The 17271-nt window shown below is 38.9% G+C and overlaps 1 protein-coding gene across 1 annotated transcript in view; it reads right to left on the bottom strand.

Moving 5' to 3' along the window:
- Positions 1-17271, bottom strand: part of LOC143030644 (uncharacterized) — a 68676-nt gene that overhangs the window by 36835 nt on the left and 14570 nt on the right. Inside the window, exon 2 of the mRNA XM_076193820.1 lies at positions 12199-12373. Coding sequence (XP_076049935.1) covers positions 12199-12373 — 175 coding nt within the window. The remainder of the gene's footprint in view (positions 1-12198; positions 12374-17271) is intronic.

The following is a 17271-nucleotide window of genomic DNA, read 5'->3' as shown; positions in this document are numbered from 1 at the left end:
GTGATTGTGTTGTGTTTTTGTGATTATATACGTATAGCGCTATGCAGTTACAGATATAAGATAAAGTGCAGTGTTCTGTTTAAATTCAAAACTGTTTTTTGTTACCGTATTCCAAAGGTAGGAAAAATAGTATAAGGTAAGCAGAGTAAGCTTCGCGTATTTAGTTTATTAGAGACCGCTTTGATTTTTTGTTGTTGTTGATTTGTATTTTCTCTTTGCCGTTTTTATTGCTGAAGGGGGAGCGAAATGGCTTGTGAAGGTTGCGTGAACCTAGAGGTCCGTCTCAGGATGTGTGAGGAGGAAATTCGTCTTCTCAGGAGTGCGCTCCGTGAGAAGAGTGAACCCTCCCCACAACCCAAAGAGCGTTCCACTTCTTCACCTACTGTCACTGCCATGAGCGAGTGGCGCTCCGTGGGGTCCCGTTTGTCGAGCCCGCGTTCGGTAGACGTGTGCCCTGTGGAGCAACCGCTGGCTCTAGCCAATCGTTTTGCTCTACTGAAGGATGAAGTGGCTGAAAACTAGGAGTTCTTGGTGGTGGGGGACTCCATGGTTCGAGGCTATGACGACATCCTGCAGCGGAAGACTAAGCGACGTTGCAAGCTTGTATGTCAACCGGGCCGTGGGATCGTCGATTGTACCCAGTCCATCAGGGAGCAAGGACGGGAGAACACGGTTACGATTGTTCATACGGGAAGTAACGATGTAGGTAGGGTGAGATCAGAGGAGCTTGTTCGGAATTACAAGGTCCTCCTTCAGGAGATGAAGGAACGTGGGAGCCGTCACGTAGTCTGTGGGATCCTCCCGAGGATCTACGCAGGCTCGTGTTGGAACAGTAGAGCCATAGGGATCAATGATAGGATATCGCAGTTGTGCACACAATTGGGATACCACTTTCTTGATCCTTGATATCTCTTTTCTAGGCGACATGACCTTTACGCTTCTGATGGGATCCACCTTACCCGCAGAGGCAAAGATGTTCTTACAAACCTCATTGTGGGAGTTTGTAATGAACTAGCTCCTTTTTTAGGGTAGAAGCCCAAAGGGAAGGGGAAATAGAATGTACTTGGGAAAACAGTGTAGAGTATAGCATTAATGTAGAACAATGTGTCAGTATAGGACAAAATATAATTTTAGGATATAATGTCGCTAGAGGACGAAATGTCACATTAGGATATAATGTCATAGGACAAAATGTCACAATGGGATGTAATGACAGTGGAGGACAAAATATCACGATGGGAAGTAATGATAGTGGAGAACAAAATATCACGATAGGATGTAATGATAATGGAGGAGAAAATATCACGGTAGGATATAATGTCAGTGAAGGCCAAAATATAATTTTAGGAAGGGATACCGGACAGAATGTCAATGAAGGCCAAAATATCATGATAGGATGTAATGTCGCTAGAGGACGAAATGTCACATTAGGATGTAATGTCATAGGACAAAATGTCACAATGGGATGTAATGACAGTGGAGGACAAAAGATCACGATGGGAAATAATGATAGTGGAGAACAAAATATCACGATAGGATGTAATGATAATGGAGGAGAAAATATCACGGTAGGATATAATGTCAGTGAAGGCCAAAATATAATTTTAGGAAGGGATACCGGACAGAATGTCAATGAAGGCCAAAATATCAAGATAGGATGTAATGACAGTGGAAGACAAAATATCACGATGGGATGTAATTATAGTGGAGAACAAAATATCACGGTAGGATATAATGTCACTGGAGGACAAAATATAATTTTAGAAAGGGATGCCGGATATAATGTCACTGAACGATGGGAGGCCGGCGTGAATCACGGTGACGTAGGGGGACAAAATGTACAAAAGAGATCGGATGACCGTGATCGACCAGATGTCCGTGATGGGGGAAATATTAATTTTGATAGGAGAAATGTTAATGAGGCATTGAATGTCAATGAAGGACCAAATGATAATAATATAGAGCAAGGTATAAATAAAAAACCAAATGATAATATAAGACATGATATTGAAACTCAAAATGTGTCAAAAAGAAATAATCACGAGTTTCTTAAAACGATGTACTTTAATGCTCGTAGTATTAGGAACAAATTTCAAGAAATACAGGCGTATGTCAAAAGCGAAAATCTCGATATGATAGGAATAACTGAGACATGGTTAAATAGTACAGTTCGAAGCTGAATTTAATATTGCGGGATTTAAACACTTTCATCAGGATAGAAACCACAAGAAAGGTGGGGGTGTTCTGCATATGACAGTTTGTGGGTTGAGTTAACCCTAACAAATGGACAAAAAATGAATATAGGTGTAATATATAGGCCAAAGACATCATTAGCAGACGACAAACTGTTATTTCAAGAACTGTCTAGTTTCTGCAACCGGGATTTATTGATAATGGGTGATTTCAATTTTACTGACATTGATTGGATGACCCTTGAACATGGCCATATAGGTAGTCGCTTGATTGATTTTCTTGGTGACAATTACTTAATTCAGCATGTAAAAGAGCCCACAAGATATGGAAACTTGCTCGATCTTTTGATCACTAGCCGCGAAAGCATGGTAAGTGATGTAGAAGTCGGTGAATCTGTTGCAAATAGCGATCACAACTTAGTCAGATTCAAACTCCTAAACAATTTTAGAATAGATACTTGTGCTTCGAAAATACCCGATTTCAGTAAAGCTCAGTTCATAGGACTACTTCAGGAGCTTCAGCTTACAGATTGGGAGGCAAAATTAAACGAAAGGCCTGTAGATCAGATGTGGGAAATATTTCAACATACGCTCACTAAGATGATTCAAACTTACATTCCTTTTAAGGACAGACGTCCCCCAAATCAGGCTCGCCCAAAGTGGCTCGACAAAGAAACTGAAAAAAGTATTGCTAAAAAGAGACAGGCTTATAAGAAATATAAGTGCTCGGGTGCATCTAATGACTATGAAAGTTATGTATCAATACAGAGAGATTTAAAAAAGACAATAAGAAAAAGAAAACGACAATACGAAATGAACATCGCTGATAAATCCAAAGAGAATCCCAAAGAATTCTATAGTTACATTAGAGATAAAAAGGTTGTTAGGAATCACATTGGTCCACTATTATCTGCTGACGGTCAACTTGAATATTCAAATGAAGGAATGTGTAATATCTTAAACAATTATTTTAGCTCGGTATTCGTAAACGAAACACCTCAAAGTGAATTTCAAACTGAAACCTGTGAAAAGTCTGGGGGTAAACTTACTCACTACGGTAAATATAACAAAAGAAAAAATTAAAAGGTGTATAGACAAACTCAAAGTTAATAAAACACCAGGGCCTGACGGTTGGCATCCAAGAATCTTAAAGGAAATGAAAAATGAGATTGTTGTTCCATTAGAAATTATTTTCAAGAAATCCATCATATCCGGAGATGTCCCAAGAGAATGGAAGCTAGCTAACGTTACTCCCATATTCAAAAAAGGTGACAAAAAGAAACCAAATAACTATAGGCCTATAAGTTTGACTTCGATCGTAGGAAAAATAATGGAAACTATCATCAGAGATGCTATCGAACATCATTTAGAAAGTAACCGTTTCATAAATGATAGCCAGCATGGTTTCAGACGGAAACGTTCTTGCGTGACTAACTTACTCGAATTCTACAACACAGTTATCTCCAATTATGACAAAAGAAACAATATAGATTTAATATATCTAGACTTTGCAAAAGCTTTTGATACCGTCCCACACGAAAGACTACTTACTAAATTAGCTTTGCATGGAATAAGTGGTAGCCTATTAGGTTGGACTAGTAATTGGTTGAAAGGTCGAAAACAGAGAGTTGTTTTAAATGGAAAAACTTCTGGATGGAAAAATGTTGCAAGTGGAGTTCCTCAGGGTTCCGTTCTTGGGCCACTTCTATTCATAGTATATATAAATGATATAGACCATGGACTAAAATCTACTGTTTCCAAATTTGCTGATGATACAAAACTGTGCGGAGTGGCAAATGATCACTCAAACCAATTAGATATTCAAGAAGATTTAGATCAATTACAGCAATGGTCTGAAAAGTGGCTAATGAAATTTAACACAAGTAAATGCAAGGTAATGCACATAGGTAAAAATAACAGTAAGTACGATTACAAGTTATTTGGAAATTCGTTAACAAAAGTGGATAGTGAAAAAGATCTCGGCGTAATTATCAGTAACGACCTCAAATCATCCAAGCAGTGTATTTCAGCCTCTGAGAAAGCAAATAAGATTCTGGGATTGATTGCGCGATCTTTTGATTTCAAAAGTCCATCACTCATTAACAAGCTATATAAATCGTTAGTTCGTCCACATTTGGAATATGCTGTTTCCGTATGGTCACCGAATCTCATTAAAGACATTGACAGACTGGAAAAAGTACAACGGCGAGCCACAAAACTGATTCCAAATATCAAAAATAAATCATACGAAAATCGACTTAAGCACATGAATCTGTTTTCCCTAAAAAAAGCGTAGACTCAGAGGTGACTTGATACAGGTCTTTAAGATTTTAAAGGGAATTGACAACATCAAAAGTGACAAAATTTTCACATTGAATGAGAATCAGACAAGAAACAATGGTCTCAAACTGTCCGGAAATAGATTCAATTTGGAAGTAGGTAGAAACAACTTTGCCAACCGTGTAGTTAATGAATGGAATAAACTTCCTGCACAGGTAGTGCAATGTAGTTCAGTTCGAAGCTTTAAGAATCATTTAGATAAATACCTAAGAAAGATGCTGTAATGATTATAATTTATGTTATATTATTTGTTTTTGTTTTGTTATAATTTGTCTGTCTGATTTTCATTTATTATTAGTTATGTGTCAATTTATAATCATTTACTATTTACCTTTTTGTTTGTTATTCAACTATACCTATGCATTTATTTATGTATTTTATTTGTTATTTTTACATTATTATTGTTTTAATTTATTATTAATATTATTTTTTTTTTTTTTTTTTTTTTTTTTTTTTGCATCCGACCTAGATATGGATCAAAAGGTCTCCTGTCGGCATGCTCCGCCTTTGTAATCCTTTGTAATCCTTTGTACGTTAAAAACAATGTTCATGCTTGTGTTTTAGAGAAAGTGAAACAGGATGCATATGATAGTTTGTGGGTTGAGTTAACCCTAACAAATGGACAAAAAATGAATATAGGTGTAATATATAGGCCAAAGACATTATCATTAGCAGACGACAAACTGCTATTTCAAGAACTGTCTAGTTTCTGCAACCGGGACTTATTGATAATGGGTGATTTCAATTTTACTGACATTGATTGGATGACCCTTGAACATGGCCATATAGGTAGTCGCTTGATTGATTTTCTTGGTGACAATTACTTAATTCAGCATGTAAAAGAGCCCACAAGATATGGAAACTTGCTCGATCTTTTGATCACTAGCCGCGAAAGCATGGTAAGTGATGTAGAAGTCGGTGAATCTGTTGCAAATAGCGATCACAACTTAGTCAGATTCAAACTCCTAAACAATTTTAGAATAGATACTTGTGCTTCGAAAATACCCGATTTCAGTAAAGCTCAGTTCATAGGACTACTTCAGGAGCTTCAGCTTACAGATTGGGAGGCAAAATTAAACGAAAGGCCTGTAGATCAGATGTGGGAAATATTTCAACATACGCTCACTAAGATGATTCAAACTTACATTCCTTTTAAGGACAGACGTCCCCCAAATCAGGCTCGCCCAAAGTGGCTCGACAAAGAAACTGAAAAAAGTATTGCTAAAAAGAGACAGGCTTATAAGAAATATAAGTGCTCGGGTGCATCTAATGACTATGAAAGTTATGTATCAATACAGAGAGATTTAAAAAAGACAATAAGAAAAAGAAAACGACAATACGAAATGAACATCGCTGATAAATCCAAAGAGAATCCCAAAGAATTCTATAGTTACATTAGAGATAAAAAGGTTGTTAGGAATCACATTGGTCCACTATTATCTGCTGACGGTCAACTTGAATATTCAAATGAAGGAATGTGTAATATCTTAAACAATTATTTTAGCTCGGTATTCGTAAACGAAACACCTCAAAGTGAATTTCAAACTGAAACCTGTGAAAAGTCTGGGGTAAACTTACTCACTACGGTAAATATAACAAAAGAAAAAATTAAAAGGTGTATAGACAAACTCAAAGTTAATAAAACACCAGGGCCTGACGGTTGGCATCCAAGAATCTTAAAGGAAATGAAAAATGAGATTGTTGTTCCATTAGAAATTATTTTCAAGAAATCCATCATATCCGGAGATGTCCCAAGAGAATGGAAGCTAGCTAACGTTACTCCCATATTCAAAAAAGGTGACAAAAAGAAACCAAATAACTATAGGCCTATAAGTTTGACTTCAATCGTAGGAATAATAATGGAAACTATCATCAGAGATGCTATCGAACATCATTTAGAAAGTAACCGTTTGATAAATGATAGCCAGCATGGTTTCAGACGGAAACGTTCTTGCGTGACTAACTTACTCGAATTCTACAACACAGTTATCTCCAATTATGACAAAAGAAACAATATAGATTTAATATATCTAGACTTTGCAAAAGCTTTTGATACCGTCCCACACGAAAGACTACTTACTAAATTAGCTTTGCATGGAATAAGTGGTAGCCTATTAGGTTGGACTAGTAATTGGTTGAATGGTCGAAAACAGAGAGTTGTTTCAAATGGAAAAACTTCTGGATGGAAAAGTGTTGCAAGTGGAGTTCCTCAGGGTTCCGTTCTTGGGCCACTTCTATTCATAGTATATATAAATGATATAGACCATGGACTAAAATCTACTGTTTCCAAATTTGCTGATGATACAAAACTGTGCGGAGTGGCAAATGATCACTCAAACCAATTAGATATTCAAGAAGATTTAGATCAATTACAGCAATGGTCTGAAAAGTGGCTAATGAAATTTAACACAAGTAAATGCAAGGTAATGCACATAGGTAAAAATAACAGTAAGTACGATTACAAGTTATTTGGAAATTCGTTAACAAAAGTGGATAGTGAAAAAGATCTCGGCGTAATTATCAGTAACGACCTCAAATCATCCAAGCAATGTATTTCAGCCTCTGAGAAAGCAAATAAGATTCTGGGATTGATTGCGCGATCTTTTGATTTCAAAAGTCCATCACTCATTAACAAGCTATATAAATCGTTAGTTCGTCCACATTTGGAATATGCTGTTTCCGTATGGTCACCGAATCTCATTAAAGACATTGACAGACTGGAAAAAGTACAACGGCGAGCCACAAAACTGATTCCAAATATCAAAAATAAATCATACGAAAATCGACTAAAGCATATGAATCTGTTTTCCCTAAAAAAGCGTAGACTCAGAGGTGACTTGATACAGGTCTTTAAGATTTTAAAGGGAATTGACAACATCAAAAGTGACCAAATTTTCACATTGAATGAGAATCAGACAAGAAACAATGGTCTCAAACTGTCCGGAAATAGATTCAATTTGGAAGTAGGTAGAAACAACTTTGCCAACCGTGTAGTTAATGAATGGAATAAACTTCCTGCACAGGTAGTGCAATGTAGTTTAGTTCGAAGCTTTAAGAATCATTCAGATAAATACCTAAGTAAGATGCTGTAATGATTATAATTTATTTTATATTATTTGTTTTTGTTTTGTTATCATTTGTCTGTCTGATTTTCATTTATCATTAGTTATATGTCAATTTATTATTTACTATTTACCTGTTTGTTTATTATTTTAACTATACCTATGCATTTATTTATGTAATTTATTTGTCATTTACATTATTATAGTTTTTATTTATTATTTTATTATTAATATGATTTTTTTTCTTTGCATCCGACCTAGATATGGATCAAAAGGTCTCCTGTCGGCATGCTCCGCCTTTGTAATCCTTTGTAACTTTGTTACGGGTTATCTGGGTTCGAATCCTCGGCTCATCCACGCTTCAATTTCCAACGGATGCCTCCTTGGAGCGACTTTCAGTCTCGTTTGCGATGGTATGGACTTAAAAGTGATATGCGGTTGAAAAAGATATTAATTGATCACTGGGAACCATTCAGTGTGTATGTATAAAACTTTCCCACGCGCACATACGTCCAATGCTCTATCATGGCGGAGATAGGTTGAACGCGATATTTCGTGTAGGTGTATATAATTCGAGCATACAAATATAAGAAAGTCGTACTCAATTTATATCTCTCTTGATAGCGTATAGGTTTACGTCAATGTAACTTTGTTACACGTTAGCTGGGTTGGAATTCTCGGCTCGTCCACGCTTCAATTTCCAACGGATGCCTCCTTCGAGCGACTCTCAGTCTCGTTTACGATGGTATGGAATTAAAAGTGACATGTGGTTGAAAAAGATATTAATTGATCACTGGGAACCATTCAGTGTGTATGTATAAAACTTTCCCACGCGCACATACGTCCAATGCTCTATCATGGTGGAGATGGGTTGAACGCAATATTTCGTGTAGGTGTATGTAATTCGAGCATACAAATATAAGAAAGTCGTACTCAACTTATATCTCTCTTGATAGCGTATTGGTTTACGTCAATGTAACTTTGTTACGCGTTAGCTGGGTTGGAATTCTCGGCTCGTCCACGTTTCAATTTCCAACGAATACCTCCTTCGAGCGACTCTCAGTCTCGTTTGTGATGGTATGGAATTAAAAGTGATATGTGGTTGAAAAAAATATTAATTGATCACTGGGAACCATTCAGTATGTATGTATACATATACATATACATATACATATACATATACATATATATATATATATATATATACCACACACATATTTCACGTATAAACATGAGTTCACTGTTAGCTGTTGTGGTGGCTCTGATACAATCTCATGTGTTATGAATCAAAGTGAAACCAAAGGTACTGAACATCCTGTATCTGCTCTTTTCATTCTAAATACCAGTCCCGTAACACACTCAGTGGAATACAAGTACACACACACACACACACACACACACACACACACACACACACACACACACACACACACACACACACACACACACACACACACACACACACACACACACACACACACACACACACACACACACACACACACACACACACACACACACACACACACACACACACACACACACACACACACACACACGTGTGGCGCATTTGGTAGAATTCCCGGCTGCCGCTACGGAGGTCCGGGTTCGAATTCTGCCCAGGGCTGAAATAATTTCAGTATCGTTGCTCTACGGGTTGTTACTCCAACTCTCGTGGACGGGGAGTTGGGGTGTGTGTGCGCGTAAGGTCACAGTATTACCAATAAATTGGTTATGTACGAACTCTGAGCTCTCTTCTGGGAGTGAAATAGTTGTCGATCACGAGTCCAACACGTGATCCAAAAGACCATGGTAAATCACACACACACGCGCGCGCACACACAAACACACATACACACACACACACACACACACACACATACACACACATTACCACACCAAAACATAAAACAAGCAACTTTGTGAACCATATAAGGTGATAGAATTATTGAAATATATTGAAATAGATTGAAGTGATATTGAAATACTAGAGGTATATCCAGTAATAATCCCCAATCATTCCTACTAAAAAAAAAAAGGAGAGAGAAAACTCCAAACCTGTACGAAATAACAAGCAAAACTTAAATATACCATACAAATTCAATTTACAGGATTACATGAATTCAATAAATCAGTGACACAAATCACACAGTAATTGGTATCGACCGTGAGCTTTATATCAACGAGAAGGCGCCATGGATATGGATAGATCCCACTGGCAGTAGAAAAAAAATAAATAAAAAAAACGATATAGGGCATGGTGCTGTCGAAAAAAACAAATTACACGAAAAAATGCATTCGGTATAAGACATTTAGAAATATATTCATTTAAAATAATGTTTTCTGGAAGAAGTAGGGTCAAGAATTCATAGGATTAGTCTTTCACCACCTGTGAGGAAATCCCTGTCCTATTATGAAGACCCAACCCCCAAATGCTCCCCTCCCGCCCAGCTTTCCTTCTTCCTTCCCTCCTCCACACCTTCCTTTCCTCCCTCTCCATCTTCCCATCCTCCCTCCCACCTTCCCTTCCTCCCTCCTTCCCTTTTTTTCCTTCTCTGCCACATTTACTCTCTTCTTCCCTCCCTACCTCTCTAAAATGTGCTGACATCACGCAGTCAACCTTACCAGGGCAAGTGCGAGGCTAGCTCCTCTCCTACCCCCCACCCTCCTCTCTGGGCAGCCCACAGGCAAATATTCATTGTATAAGACGGCTAGGAGGCCATAAAAGCAACTCGTTTCAGGAGAGCTATATATAAAACTACGTGAGGCTCATAAATACCTACAGTCAAGAGCAGCCATCGTTACGTTTCAACAAACAGGGAGTTGACGTTAGGAATCTCAACTTTCAAAACTCGTCCCAGAAGATCACTACTCATGTTAGGTTATAATTATTCCTATTTATCACTGGTTGGGTGCATTGATATTCTGTTTTCTTCCTAATCATAAACAGTGAGTTTAGCCCTTGGAAAAGTAAACGCTGACTGCTGTAATGAAAAAGGGAATTTGAAAAGAATGGACCCCAACACTAAACCTTCCGTACTGGATGGGACTTTTCTTTTTACTCTGTATGGCGTCTGTGTATTCTCATCTCCGTGACACATTCCCTTCCCCCCCCCTCGTCTGCAAACCCATTAGTACCTTTGCCTCTATATGGAGGTGCAGTCCCGACGGCTGGCATTCGATCATTAGATCAGACCCGAGAGATCTTGCAGTCAGTTTCGACTCTCTTTCCTCTATTTGATTTTATTTCATTTATCAAACTCAAACTGTAACTACTTCCCTCCTTGCCCTTCCAGCGAGTGACAAAGAAACAGATCCTCACTAATGCAACACAGACAACCGTTTAGTGTCTCTTCCTGGACAGATCTAAAGGGTTACTGTGATGATGCGGGTGTCCAGTCGGCGTAACTCGAGGCAACGATTATTGTTTTTAAAGATTCATCGTCTGTAATGACGGGAGGAACTTTTTACTTTGATTTCGTCTGCCGTCAGATGAGGTGGGGGGGGAGGGTTTCAGTGGTAGTGAGGGGGTTCAGGCCAATTGTGCAGTTGGTGTGTCATGTGTCGTGCGTGTGTGTGTGTGTGTGTGTGTGTGTGTGTGTGTGTGTGTGTGTGTGTGTGTGTGTGTGTGTGTGTGTGTGTGTGTGTGTGTGTGTGTGTGTGTGTGTGTGTGTGTGTGTGTGTGTGTGTGTGTGTGTGTGTGTGTGTGTGTGTGTGTGTGTGTGTGTGTGTGTGTGTGTGTGTGTGTGTGTGTGTGTGCCTGTAAGAGGCTGGTAGAGAGGCGTGGGTAGAAAGTGGGGTAGATGATGAGGGTTGCATTTCATGAATTTCAGTCGTTTAAGTTCACTCTCCGCCTTGAGTCATAAAAATAGCTGGGAGCCTGTATGACGTGTTTTGCTGACTACTTGTAATCTAAGTGATTTATGCAGTGATTCGAGATAGGTTAAGTAATCAATATTGTATATAGACTAGTAACAACGAATCTGATTGGGGAAAGGGTGTAGGAGAAAATTCAATTGGTTCACGATTGTAAGATCACTCCTTTTTGGGGAGGATCTTAAATTTAACGTTAAATATCATTGGACTAAATAAATCACTACGTCATTGCAAAACTCAACTGGAATATCTTATGCGTTTTCTCTGGGGATTCAGAGATTGTAACTGAAGAGGCACGCAGTGTAACTGGTATTCAAGAAATAAAAGAAAAGAAAATCTACAAACATTTCATTTCCCTTTGTCGGAAATGAATTATAAAGAAATTGAAAAGAGGAATAATTTTAGGCAGAAAAAGAAGTGACAAGAGAAAGATGGGTGAAAGTAAAGAAAAGGGAAGTGACTAAAGACAGCGGTGAAAATTTAAGAGACGTACGAAAGAAAAGTAAGCGTCCAAAAGTGGCGGCTTAGACTCTATGAATGGCATTATTCTAGCCTCATAACTTGATTTGTATGCATAACAAATTCACGATGTAAAGCCAATACACTTCGTTCACTAAACTAAAAAAAAAACATCAACCACTGTCGTCCTTACAAGCGAAGCTAACGGAATCAACGCCCTGAATAAACAAATCGACATGGTGGAATGCGCACACATCAAACAATACCACCTCCTAATCGTGACGTGGCCAGACGCTTTGAGGGCTGGGATGTGCCTTACACACCCGCACATGGAAAGCGTGAAGTTCCTCGGGGCCGAAAGGGGAGCTGGCAACCCAGGCTCGAACTCCTGCAGAAGGTCCTGTGGCTTGGGGCTGGCGGCAGCCTGCAAGGTCTCGGGGACTCCTGTGGAAGAGATGGAAGACACTGAGAACCTGTAGTCACTATGACCGATATAGGTTGTTATTCCGATGCGTGGAAGGAGAAAGAAGTCAAAGAAAGAAAAGAGAAAAGAAAAACAAATGTGTATTCGTATGTAGTACATGTCCATAAGATTATTTTTTCAGTCATTTCCTTATCATGTTTGACAATTAGTCACCCTAAACTCATGAAAATCATATCGACCTTGTCATAATTGCCGTTAGTCATTGAAACAACTATAAATAAATAGATGTAAAAACACCTGAAAAAACGAAATTGTGTCTATAAATCAACCAGCATACAAAGGCAAATAATTCAGTAGAAATTTTATCCTCAGTCATGAACGATTTTGTCAAAAAAGTAGATTATGAGAAGTATGGAGTATTGATCATTCTTAATATCAATGCAACACTTGATACCGGGGATTATAATAGTTTATTAGAAGGTCTTAGATTTATAGATATTAGTGGAAAAAGATCAAAATAGCTTGAAATTTATTGTACATATAGTAATTGCATCAAAAGAAGAAATCAGAAACAAAACAATTAAATAAAGGGGTATCGCAGGGTAGCATAAGGGGACCAACGCCATTTAGCATACTGTGTATGCCGTACAACATATCTCTAAAATACTCAAATAACACCAGAGCTAACTTGACTTTATGCAGATAACACTCAGTTCTACTTTTCAGCTATCAGTGCGGATGATACATTTAAATAAAGATACAATAAATAACTTATATGATGATGATGATGATGATAGTCATTGACTTGAGCGTCACTGATTTCAAACCTGTAACACCACAGCGGCAACTGGCAACGACCCCTGCCTTTCCATAAATCTCTCAAGGATGCCTATGTTGTTTAAGTGTAGTGATGCTTCTGTGTCGCCAAGTTATAATAACAAGAGAAACAATGTTGTCAGCCTTTCGTATGCGAAAAGCGAGGGATATACAAAGTTGATAGAAATCTTGATACCAGTCCTGAGACCGAGAGTCGAACTCTCGAAGCTGCACCACCACTGTTGACGGATTTGGAAAACGGGAAGCAGAGGGATGATGCTATCGTAAGTCCATTTAGCGGTACCACAACTCATTGCCCCCCCCCCCACCCAATGTAATGGGTGGGGTGGGGCAGAAACGTGGAACATAAGAGAAGAAGAGAGAAGGAGTTTGAATGTGTTTGAGATGAGGTGTCTGAGAAGTATGGTGGGGGTTACTAGGCTGGATAGAGTGAGAAATGAGGAGGTGAGGAGGATAACAGGGGTGAAAAAGGATTTGGGAGATAGGGTTGATGAAAGAGTGTTAGGATGGTTTGGACACATGGAAAGAATGAGTGAAGAAAGACTAGTAAAAGAGGTATGGAAGGCAGATGTAGAGGGAGTGAACATGAGGGGACGTCCTAGGATGAGGTGGATGGATGGGGTGAAGGGGGCTTTGGGGAAGAGGGGAATGTCTGTTGAGGAAGGAAGGGAGAGGACGGAAGACAGAGGTGAGTGGAGAATGGTTGTATATGGATGATGTTGTGACTGCATGAGGAGGAATGGGCGGGGGGGGTGGGGGGGGGGGGGTAGTATGTGTGAGTAAATTTTGACGCAGCCCGAAGGGATTTCTCCCCGTCCTCTCCTTATATGCAAAGGGGGACGGAGAGGGGGGGTCGCCGATTAAATGAAGCGGCCTTGCTGTGGATGTACTGTGTCTTGCGACACTGCTTCTGACCCAGGGCGGTGGGCAGGGTGCAGGGATGACCCGTCATCCAGGAGGTGCTCAGATGAGAGGGAGGGTGGGAGGGGTGTGGAGTGTATTTAGGGATGAAATGGGTGGGAGTGTTTTTATGCCTTTCCCTTTTTGGCTACCTCCCTTGGAAGGGGGAAAAAGCCTTGGTAAAAAAAAACAAAAACAAAAAAAAAACATAAGAAACATAAGAAAAATAATATCTATTATTTGGGACAATGAAAAAAAAAACAAGAAAGCTTGGCCAGGTCAAAAGTATAAAGGCATGTACAACTCAAACTAATTTAGTGACATCAGTGAGAAACTCAGGCGTAATAATATATTATAGTTTGACAACGAAGAAGTATGTAATGAAGAAAACATTTATAAGAAAATACTTAGATGAAAATACAACAAAATTTTTGCGTAATCATATAATTTCATAGTTATCTACTGCAAGTCTATATATCATAGACTACCAAATAATATATCAAAAAGACTGCAGAATGCTCGATATAAAACTGTTAAAAGAAAATTCCATAAGAAAGAATAGCTTCAGTGATCGACAATAAAAGCAAAAATCCTATTCAAGATAAGATTATCTAAACCCAATTGCGTGAGAAATAAAGTGACACATTTTGAACCATCCACAAAGATCGCATTTTCTATACCATGCTCCTACAAAATGAACTGACAAAATATTTGAAAACTGTTCTTCCAAGACTATGATCCGTTTCCAAAGCAGAAGAGGACAAAATCAGCAGTAACATCATCCCAGATAGGTCGTTCTACTAAGTATTTCAGCGGCTTTGACCCATCGTTTTTCGCTCATATTTCCGAAATAACCATTCACATCAGTATGATATATTAGCACAGCCTAATTCACACCCGGCCATAATTTTTGACGTTAGAGTGCATTTACAAGTGTATTTAATTACGGCGTTTACTCTTGATATTAAGTGTGTCGTAGCCGACACCCGTGAAGTAAATCGAACAGGTGAAGTCGTGACGTCATCACAAACCTCGTTTATCCCAACTTCACTTGTTCGATTTACTTCACGGGTGTCGGCCACGACACACACAATATCAAGAGTAAACACCGTAATTAAATACACTTGTGAATACACTATAACGTCAAAAATTATGGCCGGGTGTGAATTAGGCTGTGCTAATATACCATGCTGATGTGAATGATTATTTCGGAAATATGAGCGAAAAACGATGGGTCAAAGCCGCTGAAATACTTAGTAGCTATATTTTACACAAGAAGCACTTCCAAATTTTCTATTTCCTGTTTTTCGCCGAACATCGTTGTTTGTTTGAAGACAATAAACGGCGACTCTAGACGACCAATCGTATTCTTTCTTTTAACGTCAGAAGTAGTGACCAGACCGCTACCAACGACACAAATGTCGATCTTACTCGTTAAATCAAGTTTTCATCAAGTTAAGTAGATCGAAAGGAGAGTTCTCTCCGCCTAGATGGAATTGTTTAATAATTTATTTCAAACTCCTAAAAGTATATATGAAAATTTGTGTGCGTGTTTACGGGAATTAACTCTATCAAAAATTGTGAAACAGTGCACCACCTTGGGTTTCTATATGTCATGCCTTTAATGATAGTGTCTGTTGTGTCTGAAATGTAAGAGACTATGGAAAAAATGGAGTTGTAAATCCCGCACAAACGAGCCATCCTGTGGAAATAGCCCGTCATTTCACGGTCGGTGAAGACGAAAACCATGCTAAGCTTCACACATGAAGAAACTGAGTTGATGTACTTCACTGATTCTGCTCCAGGTGTCACGGTGTGGATTGAGTATCGGTTCCAGAGGCCAGCAGGAAATCGAGGGGTTGGTCGGGGGATGGGGATTTGTCTGTGACGAAAATTTTCAGGTGAGGGTCGACCGTCCGGCTAAATAAAGTATGGCTTCCACCATTGAATGAATTATGTTTTACAGTTGGAAAAGAACACACCACAGCACACAATAAGTGGTTCAGGCATGATCAGTATTATTGACTTAATATTTATTTACTTCCTTTGTTTGGATGTGGGGACAATGGTAAGGTTTTCTGGTCTGGTGATTTTTTTTCTTTTTCTTTTTTTTCATAAGATGACCACGCATTCCATACCTTATCTAACCTAACTAAAGTTACTCCCAATCTAGAATAGGGATGGGACATAACATCCTCTAAGTGTGCATGTGGACTTCCTGCAGAGCGCCTACTTCGCGAATTCATTATTCCTCAGATAGTAGCCAATGACGCCATGTCGGCAAATTGATAGCAATGAATGAAGTTTTGTATTCTCTATATATTTTTTTCTGTGCGCGGTTCTATTATGAAGATTAACCTTTTCATTTTAATGAGTAATTGTGTTGTACTACTTCACGTAAATTGTTTATGATGTAATCGATGCATACATACATATACCAAAGCTTTTTCCCCCTTACTAGGGAGGTAGCCAAAAAGGAAAAGGCATAAAATCATTCCCACCCATTCCATCCCTGAAAACACTCCACACCCCTCCACCCTCCCTCCCATCTTAGCACCTCCTAGATGACGGGTCATCCCTGCACCCTGTCCACTGCCCTGGGTCAGAAGCAGTGTCGCAAGACACAGCACATCCACAGCAAGGCCGCTTCATTAAATCGGTGACCCCCCCTCTCCGTCCCCCCATATAAAGGAGAGGACGGGGAGAAATCCCTTCGGGCTGCGTCAAAATTTTACTCACACACACTACCTCACCCCCCCCCATTCCACCTCATGCATCACAACATCTTCCATATACAACCATTCTCCATTCACCCCTGTCTTCTGTCCTCTCCCGTCCTTCCTCAACAGACATTCCCCTCTTCCCCAAAGCCCCCTTCACCCCATCCATCCATCTCACATATTATACATACATATATACTGTACATATATACATACACCATACGTGGATGAGGGCGGTAAGTGATGTACGAGAAAGCTAGAATATAACAATTCCTAATTTCCACTAAAAAGCCAACTGCACCCGTAGATCACTTGTTAGCCATAACATACATTAACACCCCGCCTTCATTCAGGCGTTTATCATGGTTTTCATCAAACATATGTATATATATATATATATATATATATATATATATATATATATATGTATATATATGTATATATATATATATATAGACATA

The sequence above is a fragment of the Oratosquilla oratoria genome, chromosome 1 (assembly GCF_046742065.1).
Source record: "Oratosquilla oratoria isolate Oo_2021 chromosome 1, ASM4674206v1, whole genome shotgun sequence".
Classification (NCBI taxonomy): Eukaryota; Metazoa; Arthropoda; class Malacostraca; order Stomatopoda; family Squillidae; genus Oratosquilla; species Oratosquilla oratoria.
This window is presented reverse-complemented; position numbering and strand designations above follow the sequence as displayed.